The sequence below is a fragment of the Lampris incognitus genome, chromosome 2, assembly GCF_029633865.1.
Source record: "Lampris incognitus isolate fLamInc1 chromosome 2, fLamInc1.hap2, whole genome shotgun sequence".
NCBI classification, from domain to species: domain Eukaryota; kingdom Metazoa; phylum Chordata; class Actinopteri; order Lampriformes; family Lampridae; genus Lampris; species Lampris incognitus.
This window is the reverse complement of record NC_079212.1, coordinates 43,841,163-43,860,271: the sequence shown is the minus strand read 5'-3', so window position 1 is coordinate 43,860,271 and position 19,109 is coordinate 43,841,163. Positions and strand designations below refer to the sequence as shown.

The 19,109-nt window shown below is 51.6% G+C and overlaps 1 protein-coding gene across 1 annotated transcript in view; it reads left to right on the top strand.

The window, feature by feature from the left end:
- The window catches only part of LOC130106957 (V-set and transmembrane domain-containing protein 2-like protein), an 80,475-nt gene extending 64,596 nt beyond the window's left edge, over window positions 1-15,879 (top strand). Inside the window, exon 4 of the mRNA XM_056273325.1 lies at window positions 15,237-15,879. Within this exon, the coding sequence (XP_056129300.1) occupies window positions 15,237-15,746 (510 nt within the window). The 3' untranslated portion in view covers window positions 15,747-15,879. The remainder of the gene's footprint in view (window positions 1-15,236) is intronic.
- Window positions 15,880-19,109: the final 3,230 nt, after the last annotated feature.

Here is a 19,109-nt window from a genome sequence, read left to right as displayed (position 1 = left end):
ACATTTGTAAGGAAGATGCATTTGTGGGATGAGCAGCAGAGCTGAGTATGTGGGCTGCGTCCATGAAAAATTTGCAAATCTTCTCTGCCAATGCCAAACAGCTTGTTTTGCTGTTGCTTTTGACTCTTGTGTTGAGCTTCTGGTACCCCAGGTGCTGACAACCAGCTGCCTGATATAAGATTTATTGCCAAGAAGTGTTGTTACAACAAAGAAATGATCTACCAAACACACATTTCCTTACTTTTTGTGCTAAGTTTATATACATACACATCACAAATGCATGAAGTGTATTCAAAACTCTTCTCCTGGCCTACAGAGCCCCTCCATGGTCTCGCCCTGCAATATGTCTGATGTTCTCCATCCATACGCTCCTTCCCTTTCACTTAGCTCCTCCAGTACCGGTCCACGCTCCATGCCGTGATTCAGAATGGCTCCTATGTGTTACGTCTCGCCGCTCCACACCCGCTCTGCAGTGTAACCTTGGCCAAGGCTCAACGTCTCCCCGCTCCACACCCGCTCTGCAGTGTAAGCGTACCCGGAGCTCTGCCAACTCCACCTGATGCCTGTTTCCTCGTTACCCCTCCACTCACCTGTTGGCAATCACCTCCCTATATCTGGCTGTGTCACTCTCAGCTTGTTGCCAGTTCGTGCCGTTCCCTGGGAGAGTACTTGTGCTTGTCCTGCTCATCGAAGTTTGTTTACTTACCTGGATCTTCCCTGGAGATTTCTCTGTTGGACCTTCCTCGTTGCTCCCCTTCCCCTGTGCGCTGCTTTCCGTTTACGAAGAGGATTTCTTCACTCCAGCGTTGCTGTGATTTTCCGTTCTCCTTTGGTATCCTCCTGTTTACCCCCCCCCCCTCCTGCCTGGATTAAGGGCCGACTCCACTGTTCCCGGATTAAAGGGCGACTCCACGGTTCCCGGTTTAAAGGTGGACTTCGCGTTTCCTGGTGAGAGTTGACTTCCTGAGTTTTCTCTTCAATAAATTAGCCTGTTGGTCCCGCTATATTGTGCCTTCTGTGTTTGTGCTCTTGGGGTCGGGTGCAAACCCTAACAGTACGAACTGGCCATGACGACCCCAGCCAGCACAGACGGCACACCCACAGCCAATCCGGTGCAAGCAGCCCTAGTAAAACAAATTCAGATTACCAACGCCCATTCCCAGCAATTACAAGAGGCTTCGGTTGCTGTGCAGGGTCTCCAGTCTCAAGTTCAACCCCTGCAAGCTTCTGTGGAAGCTTTAGCTGTCCAGCAGGTGGCGATGGCGAGTCAGCAGGCAGAGATCATGCAACAACTGCAGACCATTTCAGCAGCTCTTGCCAACCAGCAGCTGAACCAGCCTGTACCGCCAGCAAGTGCGCCCCCTGTGGCCGCCGCTCCAGTAGATCCTCCGGTTCCTGTTTATTTACCCCGTGGACCCATCATTACCAGTCCACGCCCATTTGACGGTAACTTTGAAACTTGCTCTACCTTCATTATGCAGTGTGAGCTTGTTTTCACACACCAGCCCACAGTGTTCTCCAGTGATGCTGTTAAGATCGCTTACGTGACCAACCTGCTCAGTGGTCGAGCAGCGCAGTGGGCTACGTCTTCTTGGTCCATGGGGGCCAGCTACTGTAACTCTTATAGAGACTTTGTCGCAGAGCTACGTAAGGTTTTCCACCATCCGGTAAGCGGTCGGGATTCTGATTCACGACTGAATAACATCCAGCAGGGCGGCGCCAGCGTCACAGATTACTCCGTCGACTTCCGCCTGGCTGCCGCTGAGAGCGGATGGAATGACCAGGCCCTGCGTGCCACTTTTCGTAGAGGATTGAGCGAGGCGGTGAAGGATCAACTTGCTACCCGAGAAGAACCCTCATCTCTGGATGACCTCATTGCTCTCGCTATCCGCATTGATGGACGTATCCGGGAGAGAAAGCGTGAGAAGGCCTTGCGTGGAATTTCCTTCAATCCCAGAACTACCTCTGCGTCAGACCGAACCGCTGTTCCCGTTTCCCCGGCCAATCCCTCCTCTGACTCTTTCGCGACAACGCCACCTGGGGATGTAGAAGAGCGGATGGAGGTAGGACGTGCTAGACTTACTCCTGCTGAACGGGAGAGCCGATTCAAGGCAGGTCTTTGCCTGTACTGTGGTCTTAAGGGGCACCGACTCCGCGACTGTCCCTCACGGCCAAAAGATTAGGCTTACCAGGACCAAGGGAGATCCTAGTAAGCCGCCTTTCCTTCTCCCGTGGGTCCGAATCTCGCGGCCATCTTGTTCCTATTGCTTTAGTCTGGGCGGGCCAGAGACTTTCCCTTGGAGCCCTGATTGATTCCGGAGCAGATGATAGTTTTATGGACCTTGACTTTGCCTCGCAGGCAGACATTCCCCTTGAGTCTCTTGGGACCCCCATTGATGCGTTTGCCTTGGATGACCGGAGATTAGCCTGTATCACACAGCGGACCGTCCCCGTTACTCTCACCGTTGCAGGTAACCACACAGAGACAATGCAATTTTACATCATACGTTCCCCGCTTAATCCAGTTATCTTGGGACGCCCCTGGCTCAGACACCATGAACCCCACATCTCTTGGTCCACAGGCACAGTCCTTGGATGGGGCTCTACTTGCCATGCCCAATGCCTTCGTGCAGCTCCTAGTGCTACGCCTTTGAGCTCGCCTACTCCCCTGCCTCCTGATCTCTCCTCCGTGCCCCCTGTGTATCATGACCTTGGTGAGGTATTTAGCAAGACCCGTGCTAAGTCACTCCCGCCTCACCGCCCGTATGATTGCGCCATTGATCTCCGTCCTGGGGCTACTCTTCCCAGTAGCCGCCTCTACAACTTGTCACTCCCTGAGAAGGCGGCCATGGATGAGTACATCACCGAGTCCCTTGCTGCAGGTCTCATCAAGCCCTCGTCTTCCTCTGTTGCTGCAGGGTTCTTTTTTGTGAAGAAGAAGGACGGGGGACTTCGACCTTGTATTGACTACCGGCAACTGAACGCAATCACCATTAAGAACAAGTACCCGCTTCCACTTATGAGTTCGACTTTTGAGCCTCTCTCACAGGCGACCATCTTCACCAAGCTAGACCTGAGGAGCGCTTACCACCTCGTGCGAATCAGGGAGGGCGATGAGTGGAAGACCGCCTTCAAAACACCCCGAGGCCACTATGAGTACTTGGTGATGCCGTTCGGACTCACAAACGCACCAGCAGTGTTTCAGGCGTTTATGAACGACGTACTCCGTGACATGTTGGATGTGTTTGTCGTCGTTTACCTGGACGACATCCTCATTTTCTCCCAGTCTCTTGAGGAACACGTCCAGCATGTTCGCAGGGTACTGGAGCGCCTCCTCCAGAACCAACTCTACGTCAAGGCGGAGAAGTGCCTGTTTCACTCCCCCTCTGTGGATTACTTGGGATTCATCGTAGAGAAGGGACGGACCAGAGCAGATCCCCGCAAGGTCCAGACAGTGGTGGACTGGCCGGAACCTACCAACCGTAAGGAGCTGCAGAGTTTTCTAGGGTTCGCAAATTTCTACCGGAGATTCATTCGCAACTACAGCCAGCTGGCAGAACCGCTTACTGCGTTGACCTCCCCAGCCAAACCCTTCATCTGGTCTCCTGCTGCCAGCTCTGCTTTCCAAGTCCTCAAGACAAGGTTCACCTCGGCCCCAGTGCTGCTCCATCCTGACCCCAAGAGACAATTCGTGGTAGAGGTTGATGCCTCGGATTCAGGCGTAGGGGGGGTGCTCTCCCAGCGGTCGGCTGAGGACCAGAAACTCCATCCTTGCGCCTTTTTCTCCCGCCGATTTCTGCCGGCCGAGCAGAATTATGACGTTGGAAACCGGGAGGTACTGGCTGTAGTGGCTGCTCTGGAGGAATGGCGCCACTGGCTCGAGGGCGCTGAGCACCCGTTTCTCATCTGGACGGACCACAAGAACTTGACTCACCTGAGGGCAGCCAAACGTCTCAACAGTCGTCAGGCTCGGTGGGCTGGCTTCCTTAGTCGTTTCAACTATGTTCTGACTTACCGTCCTGGGACACGCAACGTAAAGGCTGACATCCTGTCTCGGCTACACCCGAAGGAAGGCGCGTTTGAAGAGCCTGAACCCATCCTCCCTGCGGCTAGAGTGGTCGGTGTGGTCACTTTTGGTCTTGAGTCGGCTGTTCGCACTGCCCAACGTGCTCAACCCGCTCCGAGTAACGTGCCACCCCGTCGCCTCTTCGTCCCAGATGCTGTTCGGTCTCGAGTTCTTCAGTGGGGTCATAGCAGTCGTTTCTCCTGTCACCCAGGAGTTAGTCGTACCCAGTCGTTCATCGCTCGGCGCTTCTGGTGGCCAACTATGCGGGAGGATGTCAAGAGCTTTGTAGCGCCCTGCACTGTTTGCGCCCGCAGCAAGGCCTCTCACCAGGCGCCATCTGGTCTGTTGCAGCCACTCCCTATTCCTAGCCGCCCCTGGTCTCACGTGGCTTTGGATTTCGTTTCCGGACTACCACCTTCTCGGGGAAACAGTTTCTCACCGTCATAGACCGTTTCAGCAAGGGCGTCCATCTGATAGCCCTTCCCAAACTTCCTTCGGCTGCTGAGACCGCGGACCTCTTGATGCAACATGTCTTCCGGCTTCATGGCCTGCCATCAGATGTAGTCTCCGATAGAGGTCCTCAGTTCACCTCACAAGTGTGGCGTGCATTTTGTAAAGGCATCGGAGCCACAGTAAGTCTGTCTTCGGGCTACCACCCCCAAACAAATGGTCAGACCGAGAGGGCAAACCAGAGCATGGAGACAGCGTAGCGTTGTGTATGTAACAGCAAGCCCTCCACCTGGAGTGACTACCTACCGTGGGTAGAGTACGCCACCAATTCCCTGGTCAGCTCTGCATCTGGACTTTCTCCATTCGAGGCATCCCTGGGGTATCAACCTGCCCTGTTCGACCCACAGCAGGATGAAGTGGCCGTTCCCTCCGTACAGCTCCACTTGCGACGCTGTCAGCGTGTCTGGAGGACCATCCGGACAGCACTGCTCAAGGCTGGGGAGCGCGCTCGCAGAGGGGCTGACCGGCGACGTACCCCTGCGCCGGAGTACAAGAAGGGACAGAGGGTCTGGCTGTCCACGAAGGACGTTCCCCTCCAGACAACCGACAAGAAACTCTCGCCCCGCTTCATTGGTCCTTTTGAAGTCCAGAAAGTCCTGAGCCCGGCAGCTGTTCGGCTGAAGCTGCCTTCCTCCATGCACATTCATCCTGTCTTCCACGTCTCTCGAGTTAAGCCCGTCTCCAGCAGTCCTCTTATGCCCCCGGTTCCTGAGCCTCCGCCTCCGGAATTTGTAGATGGTCATCCTCAATGGAAGGTCCTCCGGCTGCTTAAAGTCCGGCGCTGCGGCCGCGGGTTCCAGTATCTCGCGGACTGGGCAGGTTATGGACCTGAGGAGCGCAGTTGGATTTCGCGGAAGCTCATTATGGATCCCTCTCTCCTCGCCGACTTCTACCGGGGGCGCCAGGTCAGTCGCCAGGTGGCTCCCGTAGAGGGGGGGGGGTACTGTTACGTCTCGCCGCTCCACACCCGCTCTGCAGTGTAACCTTGGCCAAGGCTCAACGTCTCCCCGCTCCACACCCGCTCTGCAGTGTAAGCGTACCCGGAGCTCTGCCAACTCCACCTGATGCCTGTTTCCTCGTTACCCCTCCACTCACCTGTTGGCAATCACCTCCCTATATCTGGCTGTGTCACTCTCAGCTTGTTGCCAGTTCGTGCCGTTCCCTGGGAGAGTACTTGTGCTTGTCCTGCTCATCGAAGTTTGTTTACTTACCTGGATCTTCCCTGGAGATTTCTCTGTTGGACCTTCCTCGTTGCTCCCCTTCCCCTGTGCGCTGCTTTCCGTTTACGAAGAGGATTTCTTCACTCCAGCGTTGCTGTGATTTTCCGTTCTCCTTTGGTATCCTCCTGTTTACCCCCCCCCCCCTCCTGCCTGGATTAAGGGCCGACTCCACTGTTCCCGGATTAAAGGGCGACTCCACGGTTCCCGGCTTAAAGGTGGACTTCGCGTTTCCTGGTGAGAGTGGACTTCCTGAGTTTTCTCTTCAATAAATTAGCCTGTTGGTCCCGCTATATTGTGCCTTCTGTGTTTGTGCTCTTGGGGTTGGGTGCAAACCCTAACACTATGGGTGGCAGGGCATCCAGGGTCATTGCCCCTAAACTATGGGGTTCACCCCTTGATTTATGTCTCCTTAATGTCTTGTTGTAATGTCTTGATTGGTATGCTAGTGCTGATTTCGCCTTGTTAAGTGACCTTGAGCTGTGGAAAGGTGTTATAAAAACATTATTCAACTCAAGTTTATTTGTATAGCCCAGAAATCACAGTAGTCCAAAGAGGTCTAGGGGGGGTTTACAGTTTATCAGTGCAATATACCACAACCCTTATCCTTAGACCCTCGACTCTGATGAGGAAAACCCCATGAGAAACCTTATCAGCAAAAACTAAATAAATAAATTGGTGGGAGAAACCTCGGGAAGAGCAACAGAGGAAGGATCCCTCTTGCAGGATGGACAGACACGCACGGTGTACACTTTCTTCTTCTTTTCTTCTACTTCTTCTTCTGCTTCTTCTTCTTCTTCTCTTTTTACTCTTGCTCTTCTTCTTCTTGTTGTTCTTGTACTTCTTGTTCCTATTTTTCTTGTTCTTGTTGTTCTTCTTGTTCTTCTTGTTTTGTTATTATTACTATAATCTGAATGCTCCTAGACCTCCCAAATAGCTGGAAAAGGGGGTTTTATACGCCTATACTCTACACATAGATCCATCCAGCTTGTATCACTTCGTGGTCTCCAGCTGATTTCAACACTGGCTGCTCCTGTAAATGTGCAGCTAGCCCAGATGTGGCTGATGTTAGCCCTTGTGCGATACATGGGTGTCAATTGTGAGCTTACACCAAATTCCCAAAGAGGAACATTTTGTTGCACTTGTTGTCTTTCATTTGAAAACACATATTTATATGCCTCGTCTACGTCACCCAGTAGGGCAGCCGAGGTCCTTACTGTGTACATGAGGGATGTCTACGAATGGCTCCAATAGACCCATCACTTCATCAAATCTGAGGGGGAAACTGTGTTTTCAATATGTTTCTGTATTAGAAAGCAGGTTACATCTGAAAAAGTTGAAGTTCACATACAAAATGACAAAACAGAGACGGCGAGGGGCTTTGAATTTCCAGGTATAACACTAGACCCACAATTCAAATCTGATAAGCATGTAAAGAAAATCTCCAAAACAGTGAAGACCAACCTTAATGGTTTTAAAGCAATTAGGCCCTATACACCCGCCCAGCTGGCCCAGTCCCGCCCCCCCTTTTCTCCCTAATTGTATCCGGCCAATTACCCCACTCTTCCGAGTCATTCCGGTCATTGCGCCAACCTCTCTGCCGATCCGGGGAGGGCTGCAGACTACCACATGCCTCCTCCCATACATGTGGAGTCACCATCTGCTTCTTTTCACCTGACAGTGAGGGGGACGTAGCGCACGGGAGGATCACGCTATTCCCCCCAGTTCCCCCTCCCCCCTGAACAGGTGCCCTGACCGACCAGAGGAGGCACTAGTGCAGTGACCAGGACACAAACCCACATCCGGCTTCCCACCCGCAGACACGGCCAATTGTGTCTGTAGGGACGCCTGAGCAAGTCAGAGGTAACACGGGGATTCGAACCGGCGATCCCCATGTTGCTAGGCAACGTAATAGACCGCTACACTACCTGGAGGACCTGACCCAGTTTTTTACGCACACTATGTTTTATTTTCCTCACTTTTCATATTGTATCACAACATGGGCTCAATCAATCAATCAATCAAATACATCACATTTCTCTACAACCACTTAACCATTGACACTAATTAACATAAAGCTGTGCAATGGCGTCACTGTTGCACGCAGGAAAAAACTATGATCTGCTTGGCTCCGAGAGCTCTGTTCAGTTTCTTATCACAAAGTGGTTTTAAATATCTTGTAAAGAGTGTAGCGCCACAGGTCTTGTGCAGAAGCATCAGTACACAGGGCAGCAGTGGCATCACCGGGAGCATCGCTGCACCACATTCAGGCCGGGAGCTTTTGCCATAAAGGCCTCTCGGCTCTGGAGCACTTCACCAACTGAAATAAAACTAATACAAGATATGAAATGTTTTACCGCGCAAGGTGAGGGCTGCTTGAAAGCAAACCGGTGCTGTGCCCATCTATATCCAATTACCTCGACACATTACACTCCTCTTTGTGCGCTCAGAGGCTGGGAGCAGATAAGGGCTCATAGTCAGCTGAGGGACTCTCTACGTCTACTGAAATCATGATTTTTAGCACTTTTCTTTCCTTTTATGAGTATTACTTTCGCCTACTTCTTTTCCATTTGCAGCAAATTAATTCTGTGTTTTAAAAGCCCGACTTGGGACAAGAGTGGGGAATTTGCAGCATGAACCCCCCTCGAGCAGCACATCACTTATTAACTGCGACTTTCTTAAATCCCACTGCCTCCGGGTGGCGTGGCGGTCTATCCCGTTGCCTACCAACACGGGGATCGCCGGTTCGAATCCCCGCGTTACCTCCGGCTTGGTCGGGCGTCCCTACAGAAACAATTGGCCGTTTCTGCGGGTGGGAAGCCGGACTAGCGCCTCCTCTGGTCGGTCAGGGCACCTGTTCGGGGGGGGGGGGGCTGGGAGGAATAGTGTGCTCCTCCCACGCGCTACGTCCCCCTGGCGAAACTCCTCACTGTCAGGGGAAAAGAAGCGGCTGGCGACTCCACGTGTACGGGAGGAGGCATGTGGTAGTCTGCAGCGCCCCCATCCCACCCCACCCACCCTCGGATCGGCAGAGGGGGTGGAGCAGCGACCAGGACGGCTGTGGTGTATTGGATCGAGCACTCGGTGCTCGATTGTGTTGGACTGTCACCACTACTGAGTTCTGTAATACACTGGTCGAGCCTAGTAGTGTGTGATGTCTCCGTCAGTAAAGATCAGACTCGTGCCGCATCCTCGTCTCCGTGTACTTATATATATATTAGTGACTAAGTTAGTAACCCACGAATAGTAACACTACAATAGTGTACATAAGAGAAGCCACAACATGGTGTCAGAAGACGGAGTTAAGGTATAATTCGAGGGCGGTACTTCAACGAGTTCGCTGGTAGCCGAGGCAGCTAGCTAACACGTGCTAGCCTGCGCACAAATATTGAACAGTTCAAGCCGCCACCACCGCTGATACTTACCGGGAATGTCGCAGAAAACTGGAGAAGATGGGAGCAGCGTTTCCAGCTGTACATGACCGCTTCAGGTGCGTTGGATAAGGAAGAGACGGTTAAAATAGCCATTCTGCTTCACACCATCGGCGAGGAGGCGCTAGAAGTGTATAACACACTCACCGTCATCCCAGAAGGAGACGACGAATCGATGGAGGACGTTCTGAAAGCCTTCAAGGACTACTGCAGCCCTCGGAAGAACGTCGTGTTCGAACGCCATCAATTCTGGTCGCACACGATGTCAGCAGGAATATCGGTGGACAGATTCATCACAGAGCTGCGCCAGAAGAGCAAAGACTGTGAGTTTGGCAGACATGAAGATGACATGATAAGGGATAAATTAGTGTTCAGCATAAATGATGCCCATTTGAAAGAAAGACTGTTACGTGATAATGAGCTTAATTTGCGCAAGGCCGTAGAGATATGTAGATCAGCCGAGCTCGCTAAGTCACAAATACAAGCGATGCAGACGTCACATGTTGTCCAGGACGCCTCAGTGGAGGCATTGAAGAAAGCAACAGGGCAAACGCGTACGGGCAGCTGGAACAAGAACAAAACGAGCAGCAAGAGGCATGTAGCAACAACTCTCTGCCACAAGTGTGGAAATAAACATGAGCCCCGTCAATGCCCAGTTTATGGTGCAGTGTGCCACAAATGTGGTAAGAACAATAATTTTTCCAAGGTGTGTAAATCAAGCACTGAAAAAAGCGGCAACTACAAGACAAAGACAGTGCATAATCTAGAAAGTGAAATTGATTCCTTATATATAGGCATGATTGGAAAATACAAAAACAAAGCAGCCCACCAAGCTAAAGGCACTGTATGGCGTGAAACAGCCAAGGTCAGAGGCGTAGCAATTAACTTCAAGTTGGACACAGGCGCCGATGCAAATGTGCTTCCTATGCACGTATTCCGGCAGCTACCAGGTCCCGTTCAGTTACGGCCCACAAAGACTGTGCTGATTGCTTTTGGTGGTGCACGACTACCCTCAGATGGTGTTGCATCTCTAGATTGCCGCACATCTAAGCATACGGCTATATTGGACTTCCATGTGTCTAGCCAAGCTGACAAGCCAATCCTGGGTGGAGATGCGTGTGAAGAGCTGCAGCTGATGAGAAGAGTCGAGGCGCTTGCAGTGGAGTCCCCACAACCAGCAAAACCTCCGGCCACCAAAGAGGAGCTGCTGCAGAGGTGTGCGGAGGTCTTCACAGGATTAGGCGAATTTCCTGGAGTTCATCACATACACATTGACCCCAGCGTCACGCCTGTGATTCACGCGTGCAGGAACGTACCCCTCTCCATCATGGACTCACTAAGAGAGACACTCACAGACTTGCAGAACAGGAAAGTCATAACTCCTGTCAATGAACCTACAGAATGGGTGAACAGTCTTGTTGCCACAAAGAAAAAAAATGGTGCGCTAAGGGTATGTTTGGATCCTTGCAACCTGAATGAGGCAGTCAAGCATCAACACTACTCCATTCCTACACCGGAAGACGTGCGCAGCAGGCTAACAGGAAAATCCATCTTCTCCATCCTAGATGAAAAGGATGGATACTGGCAGATCAAGCTAGATGAGCCGTCGTCTAAGCTATGCACCTTCAACACGCCGTGGGGCCGGTTCCGCTCCCTCAGACTCCCATTCGGGATCAAATCGGCCAGCGAAGTGTTTCAACAAAAGAACTGTGAGACCTTCGGCGATATCCCAGGTGTGTACATTATAGCAGACGACATGATCATCACAGCGTCATCAGAGCGGGAACACGATGAAATCCTGCAGAAAGTAATGGAGAGAGCCAAGACCGCACATGTGAAATTTAAAGTTTAAAGTTGATACTGTAAAGTACATGGGACACGTCATCACGGCAGCAGGACAGAGAGCTGACGACACAAAGATCAAAGCGATTGTCGACATGCCAACCCCGGAAGACAAACAAAGTCTCCAACGTCTGCTGGGAATGACAAAATTCCTAGCGCAATACATACCAAACGAAGCCTCACTCACGGCACCCCTCAGACAGCTGCTCAAGAAGGATGTAGCGTGGCAATGGTGCCCGCACCACAGCTCAGCGCTAAAGGCACTAAAGACCATCCTCACACAAGCCCCTGTGCTGAGATACTACGATCACAAGCAGCCTCTCACTCTACAAGCAGACTCCTCAAAGGATGGACTGGGAGCCTGTCTGATGCAGAACGACCGCCCAGTGTGCTATGCCTCATGAGCGCTCACCGACACAGAAAAGAGGTATGCACAGATAGAGAAAGAGTTGCTCGCTATAGTGTTTGCTGCTAAGAGATTCCACCAGTATGTCTACGGCAGACCAGTAACTGTCCAGTCCGATCATAGGCCTCTGTAGGTCATCATGCGCAAGCCGCTGAGCAAAGCACCTGCGCGGCTGCAAGGTATGCTTTTACAACTGCAGAGGTATGATCTGAGTGTAACATACACACCAGGCAAGCACATGTACATTGCCGACACACTCTCACGCGCTACAGCTAGCAGAGAAGGTGATGAAAACCCTTGTGATGAGAGAGTTGTGTATGCCTTGGATGCCACAGATGCCTTGAGCGAAGAAACACTCAGCCAATTAAAGAAAGCAACGGCAGCAGATAGCGTGCTGCAAGCTGTGTGTGAGAAACACAAGAAAGGCTGGCCCATGAAAAAGAAAAGTTTGGACAGAAAACTACACGCCTACTGGGCAGTAAAGGACATTATAAGCATGGAAGATGACATTGTCTTGGTCGGAGACAAAATCATCATACCCCAGAGCTTCAGGAGCACGATTTTGGAGAAGCTGCATCTTGCACACCAAGGAGTGCAGCACACAAAAGCCAGAGCAAGAAAGTCTCTCTACTGGCCTGGCATGGCACGAGATATAGAGGCAATGGTGGAAAAGTGCGTGCAATGCCAGCAGCTACAGCCCAAACAGCAGGCTGAGCCACTTATGCCGCATCAGGTCCCAGAACTGCCATGGATGAAAGTCGGAGCTGACATCTTCGAGCTACACGGTCAGTCATACCTATTGTTAGTTGATTACCTAACCAAATATCCTGAAGTGCTCAACATATCTGACAAAACAGCAGAGCCCATACAAGTGGAAGACAGAAGAAAGGCAAGTCTTGTGCTCGTCAAGTTGACACAAAAGCATGCCTTCAAAGAAGAAATGAAAGCTCTGAGTCATGGCGAACTGTCACAAAACCACCAGTTATACCAGCTCGATCCAATACACCACAACGGCCAGATTGGCCAGGTACAATTGAGGAGAAAAGGGGGGGAACCCCCTCCCCCCCCAAAAAAGAATATTGCAGGGAAAATGACGGGGAAAGTACGCAACCCCCCACAACACCACAACACGCTGTCTCCCTCGCAGCGGCTTTGCGAAAGTAACTTGTGTGGTGACCCACATCTATATATTCACCTAAGAGGACGGTGTACCTTTAAGGGAAGAGGCGAGGGGTCAGATAATGCACTTCCGCTTCCGGTTCACAGTTCAGTGTCGTTGTCGAATGTATGACATGCTAAGTTGGAGCTAGTAAACTACCTCGACTACGTCTACTCTCACGTCTCCTGTCTCGTTGTTTTCTAACTCCACACTTGGAACATTTTTCTAAACTAAATTTTCCACAAACTTTTGTGCAATTTAACCAACGCTGCAGCAACACAGAGAGGAAGAACTGAACGAGTCACTGCCGCTGAGACGGCCGTGCATGGCCGCCCGGATTAATGTGCTGCAGCAGCCCAACCAGCGAAGAGAATCCACGCCTTTATAAGACGGGCTGCCCGCTCTCTGAGACGCTCCGACATGCGCACCACATACCAGCCCACTGGTAGCTGGTTAAGTAATGGACCGCCGGCTGTAATGGCGGACACCTAGAGGCTCCTCCCCAGCTGAAACTGTGCTCTTTACTCTGTGTCATGCATTCAAAGTTTGTTTGCACGCATACAAACCTACACATACAACCACACACACACACGACGGTGTCCCCTGCTGCTGACTAGCTGTAATGAGAGGCTTCTGCTGTAGTTTGTACGCACGGGTGGTGTTGGCGTGTGCCTGCGTGGGTGGAGGCTTGCACTGCAGGCTGCACAGCAGTTAAGACGGTTATTGCCCCTCTGCGTGCTGGGTGTTGGCCAATACATATGTTATAAAATGTGCGCATGTGCTCGATACTAATATGTCTCCCCTGTACACGTCACACACACACACACACACACACACACACACACACACACACACACACACACACACACACACACACACACACACCACACACACAGGTAAAACAGGCGCCACCAGGACACACACAGTCGTCCTCATACGTACATGCATGCACAAGCAAACAGACACACACACCTACACACGTGCAGATATATGTACAGCCATGACTCAGACACGAGCACTGTCCCTCACAGCCATAAAAAACACACTCTCTGCCTGCCAACACGGGGATCGCCGGTTCGAATCCCCACGTTACCTCCGGCTTGGTCGGGAGTCCCTACAGACACACTTATTGGTCGTGTCAGCGGATTGGAAGCCGGATGTGGGTATGTGTCCTGGTCGCTGCAGTAGCGCCTCCTCTGGTCGGTCAGGGCGCATGTTCGGGGTGAGGGGGAATTGGGGGGGAATAGCGTGATCCTCCCACGTGCTACGTCCCCCTGGCGAAACTCCTCATTGTCAGGTGAAAAGAAGCGGCTGGCGACTCCACACGTATCGGAGGAGGAGGCACGTGGTAGTCTGCAGCCCTCCCCGGATCGGCAGAGGGGGGTGGAGCAGCTCAGAGAGTGGGGTGATTGGCCAGGTACAATTGGGGCAGAAAAAGGTGGGGAACCCCCCCCCAAATAAACACACCCTCACACTCCCCTTACACGTCAACGCTGACAATGTCTGTTGTCGTCCCTATTTGTTGTGACGCGAGGAAAGTGGGGGAGGAACAAACCAGTATTTCTATACACCGATGCCTCACACCGAATGGCGTCCCCAGACCCCCGCCATCATAACACCGCCCCTCTATGAGCTCTTGAAGATGAGAGCAGAGCGCCACCCACCCACCCACCCACCCCGCACCCCGACACACACACACGTACACACACAGGAGACACACAACTGTCTCCGTAGGTCGACATATAGGAACTGTCGAGCACTAAATGACACCACGTGTGGGTCCAGCCTGTTCTGCCTTTAGGGGTTTTTTTGTTTGCGGGTTCCTGTGTCGGGGGCGGGCGGTGCATGCAAAGATGCTCTGGGTCGCTGTTAACTCGCATTTTATGCAGATTTAAAACGGGTTTACGCACATAAACACTGCACTATTGTTCCCCTGGACGGGTCGTAGGTATAAAAGCAAGTGGGTGTGAGGATGCTGGTGTGCAGCTGTGTGTTCATATGTGTGTGTGTGTGTGTGTGTGTGTGTGTGTGTGTGTGTGTGCGTGTGTGTGTGCGTGTGCTTTCACTCTCATCCCCGCTCAACCTTTTTCTTTGCCAGACAGCTTTATTGACCGAGTATCTCTTCGTCTCTCGGGTCCTAAGAGCCTGTCTGAACCACTGTGTGTGTGTGTGTGTGTGTGTGTGTGTGTGTGTGTGTGTGTGTGTGTGTGTGTGTATGTGAGTGTGTGTGTGTTTGAGAAGAGAGAGGATAGAGACTCCTCTCTAAATGTTTCATTATCATGCATCTGCTGCAGTGCTACGAGTGCTCCATCATAAGGCTCCCAGTCACACATACAGTGAGTGAGGGGCGAGGCGAGGACGAGATGGCCGACACAAAGACAGCCAAACGTACAGACAGGGCAGGCAATAAGGAGGCTAGAATGGAGGAGGAGGGAGGGGGGGGCGTAAGAGACATACATGGAGACCAACATGAGATCCTGTAGGTTTTCTTGTTGGGCGTAACAGTGCATGTAATGACATGGCCGCTCTCACGCTGCCTCTTGGCAGCTGATCACTTCCCCCCCTTAATGAAATTACTGAGCACTCTCCTCTCCGTCTCTGCCAGGTGGTGAAGGTCGCCGGGAGCAACATCTCCCATAAGCTCCGCCTCTCCGCCGTCAAGCTGTCCGACGAGGGGACCTACGAGTGCCGCGTCATCGACTTCAGCGATGACGCGGGCGCCCGCCACCACCGCGTCAGAGCCTACCTGCAGGTGGTGCCAGAGAGCGGCGCTGGCAACGGTCACCGCAACAGCCAGGCCTCGCGCCGCAGCAGCAACGGCAACTTCGACGCCTCGGAGGACACCACCAAAAGAGAAGTCGGGGGCGGTGGGTTCAGCGGCAGGAACGACGCCGAACCGCACGGTGGCGCCAGCGACCTAAGGGGTCACGGGAGCGGCCACCTGCAGAGCCACGGGCACCACCAGGAACACGGCAAGCGGGCTTCGTCGCAAGCCCACCACGGCCACACTCCCAGCAGCCAGCAGCACCAGGCCGGCAGAGAGCTGAAGAAGAGGGATGTGGACAGTAACTACAGCCCGAATAACTGCCCCGACGAGCCCAGCTGTGGGCTCTAGGCGGTTAGAGCAGGGCTATAGATCACACAAGGATTGCGTAACTCTTATATGATGTATGTGTCACTGCATGAAAGGCCATTATTCCGCACAGTGCAGGCCTGCACCGTAGAAATGTCGACTGAGCGGGATGCACGGTGGGGATGGGGGTGGGGGTGGAGGGTGGTGGGGTTGCACCTGGGCTTGCACTGCGCCGGAAATGGATCCGCTTCATGCTCTGTGCACGGGTCTGGGTTAGACTGCTCATTGTCAACAAAGCCTGGGTTCACAGGTGTCCCCTAGGGGGCTAAACATGCAGATCGGGGCAGCTCCACCGTCTCCACTTTGGTTCCACCCAAAGCATCACCCAAAGTACTCCAGTCCTGTAATAGCTCTGTTTCACCGCCCCCCTCCCCCGTGTATTTTAAATACTGTAAATAACCACAGTCCTGCTTTCTCTCTCACATCTCCTCCACTGCCTTATATTCTGCATTTGATACACACTCGAAAAGAAAGAGCAACGTAACAACACCTTTTGTAGCGGAGTGGGGGGTACATATTTAAGTGTACAGTACCTGTGAAAAATACTGTCCTTTTTTCAGAGTTCTCCTAATAAACTCCAACTTCATCTTGCACAGTAATTCCCCATGACATCATTTAAATCCATCCCGGGGTAAAGTCTTATTATTATTCTATTGGTTCTCTATCTGCTGCTTTAGCCTTATGACTCCTTCTTTGCGTTTTCAAAGAGTAGACCGGGACAAGGCGCACAATCTTGGTCCATCCAAAGGTTAAACAAAAATTGTATTCCAAATAAATTCATGACGGACACAAAGGGACAAAACAACAACAGGAATTTATCATTGGTCTCAGAATAAGAACGTCTATCAGGGACCTTTTGATGGCTCAAAAACTGTCGACTTCTGTTGCGTTAGTGCGCTGGCAGACAATCTCCCAGTCCCCCCCCGTTCTGCAGCAGTAATATGAGTTCTAATAAGGAACAACACGAGCAGCGGTGCAGCTGACATTTGTTAGGAGGGACACGGTGACATTACTTTTACTTTGCACGATTTAAATGAGCAGTGTCTGAGACAGACTCTCCCGGCATCCTAGGAATGGACTGGGTTTTACTGCAAAGGAAACTGTAATTTAAACTCCTTGCGGCACAGATCTGATCGAGTCGAGGCTTTTCAAAGTGAGAAATAGTCCACTTCTTCATCCAGTGTGAATTCTTCCTGCTTCCCCCTATGTATCAGGATACTCTCTGCCAAATGTCATACTTGTATGACTTGTACATAATTTCGCCAGGAATTTGTCCCAGAAATTGGGTTTTTGGCCCCCTGAGGTCAAACGGGGCCAAGTTGGGGGTGTTCGTTATCAACTTGTGATGGCCCAAGGTATAGGCTAACAAGAAATAATCGTGAAAAAAAGGTAGCAGAAAACATCCTGAGGGCTGGTCCTGGCTCCCGGCCTAATGGATGGCCTCTTTGACTCCCCGTTCAAACCCTAGCTAATGGCCACGCCCATACTTGCATATGAAACCGATCGTTGGTTTCGGTGGTTAGGCCACTGTATTGTTTAATAAGGATGGAGGTACCTGCAGTCAGTTGAGACTGAAGGGGTCACTTAGATGAGTGATGAAACATGTCGGTCAATAAACATTGTGTCCTGATTGGCTGACTCACCCTTCTCTGATATCGATCTATGTCACAAAGAGTGAAAAAGCATATCTTTTGTGCCTTTTAGCCAGCCTTTATTTCCCTGTTAAGTCCGTCCATATGACCCCTATGCTCTTCTGGGGGAAGGAAAGCTATGAATATCCCAAGATCCCCTGCTATCAATGTCCCAAAGGCCTCAATACCACAGCTCCAGCTCTAAACCACCCTGTAAATATGACTGTGTATAAGGAAATAAATTAAATGCATGTTAAATAACACTTTCTTAAAAGATTTTCAATCATACTCAAAGACAGATGTGTTGCTTGAGGATAACTTTTTGTTTCTTTGTCAATGATTCGTTTGGTCATATTACACTGTTGTCGCTCTTTGCGTTGTCCCTCTTTCTCCAGTATGTACAAAACAAAGAGAGAGAAGTCCTTTCCACAGCTCAGCTTTCTGTTCTGCTTCCACAGCGGTGTCTCAGACTGTGGTTTGTTAGAAGTATCTTGGTGCTGATGGGTGTTTTAAACTACGGGCTGGGCCCAGCGTGACAGAAGCACTGCTTGATCCCTCTGATGAGACCAATCTTCTTTAGTTCAGGACCTGGTCTGAAGAGTCCGTGCTTCAAATCTGGCCCCGCTACGTGTTGCTGACAACCTCTTTGCTAAAATCTCAGTGTGGCGTCCGGCCTTTTGTCTGTAAAGATGAAGCTACTGTAACGACCATGAATGAGTAGACTCGCTAGCCGGTTGCTAACGGGTCGGACCCTTTAGTGAACTGGTTAACGTAGTCGCCTGTGGTGCGAGGGATCCGGGTTCGCGTCCCGGCTGCCCCCTGAATTCGCTACATTGGTGTCAAAAGTGGGATGGTGAGACCGTGAGGCCATCGGAAGCACGTGCGCCCAGAGGCGTGAGGGAGATGGTATGCTGAAGCGCGGGGACACGCATCCCGAAGGAGGGGTGGGGGGGCTAGTGTAATGATCGTGAATGAGTAGACTCGCTAGCCGGTTGGCTAATGGGTCGGACCCTTTAGTCAACTGGTTGTCGCCCGGGGCGCGGGAGACCCGGGTTGGTGTCCCGGGTGCAGCGGTTCCCGGCTGCCCCCTGAATTCACTACAACACGTTTGTAAGATATGAGCAACTGTGGATGGGAGATGTTGCACTTAACCCCACGAGGTATTTCATCAAATAGACAAAACCAAAAGGGAATATCAAATTTGGCTTTTAGCAACACAACTATAAATATAGTGTGAGGAAAAAGCAGCCGCCGCTTCTGGCAAATGTACCTGCCAGACATGATCGCTTACATCGCCGGGTGTCCCATGGGCATGCGGGGCATCCATCTCTTTACAGCCGAATCAGAGAGGTGACGGTGTGAAAGGAAAGCAGGAATAATGGGGGTTGTTTCTCAATCTGTAACTTTGCTTTGTTTTCACTGTAAAAAGAGGAAACTATTGTACATTTCTAGAATGTTTGGTCTCACTCTTAACTGTATGCCTTTATCACATCAAATAAAAGGTTGTATAGGAAACCGCAGTGTGTCTGTAATCATAATTCCTGGTCTCCCTCACTGGTTTGGAGATAACAGACGGGTGAAAGTCACTTTGAGGAATCCCGCAATTAACCCCCACCCCCTTTTATTCTCCTCAGTTGTACTTGGTTAATTACCCCACTCTTCTGAGCCGTTCCGGTCACTGCCCTACCCCCTCTGCCGATCCGGGGAGGGCCGC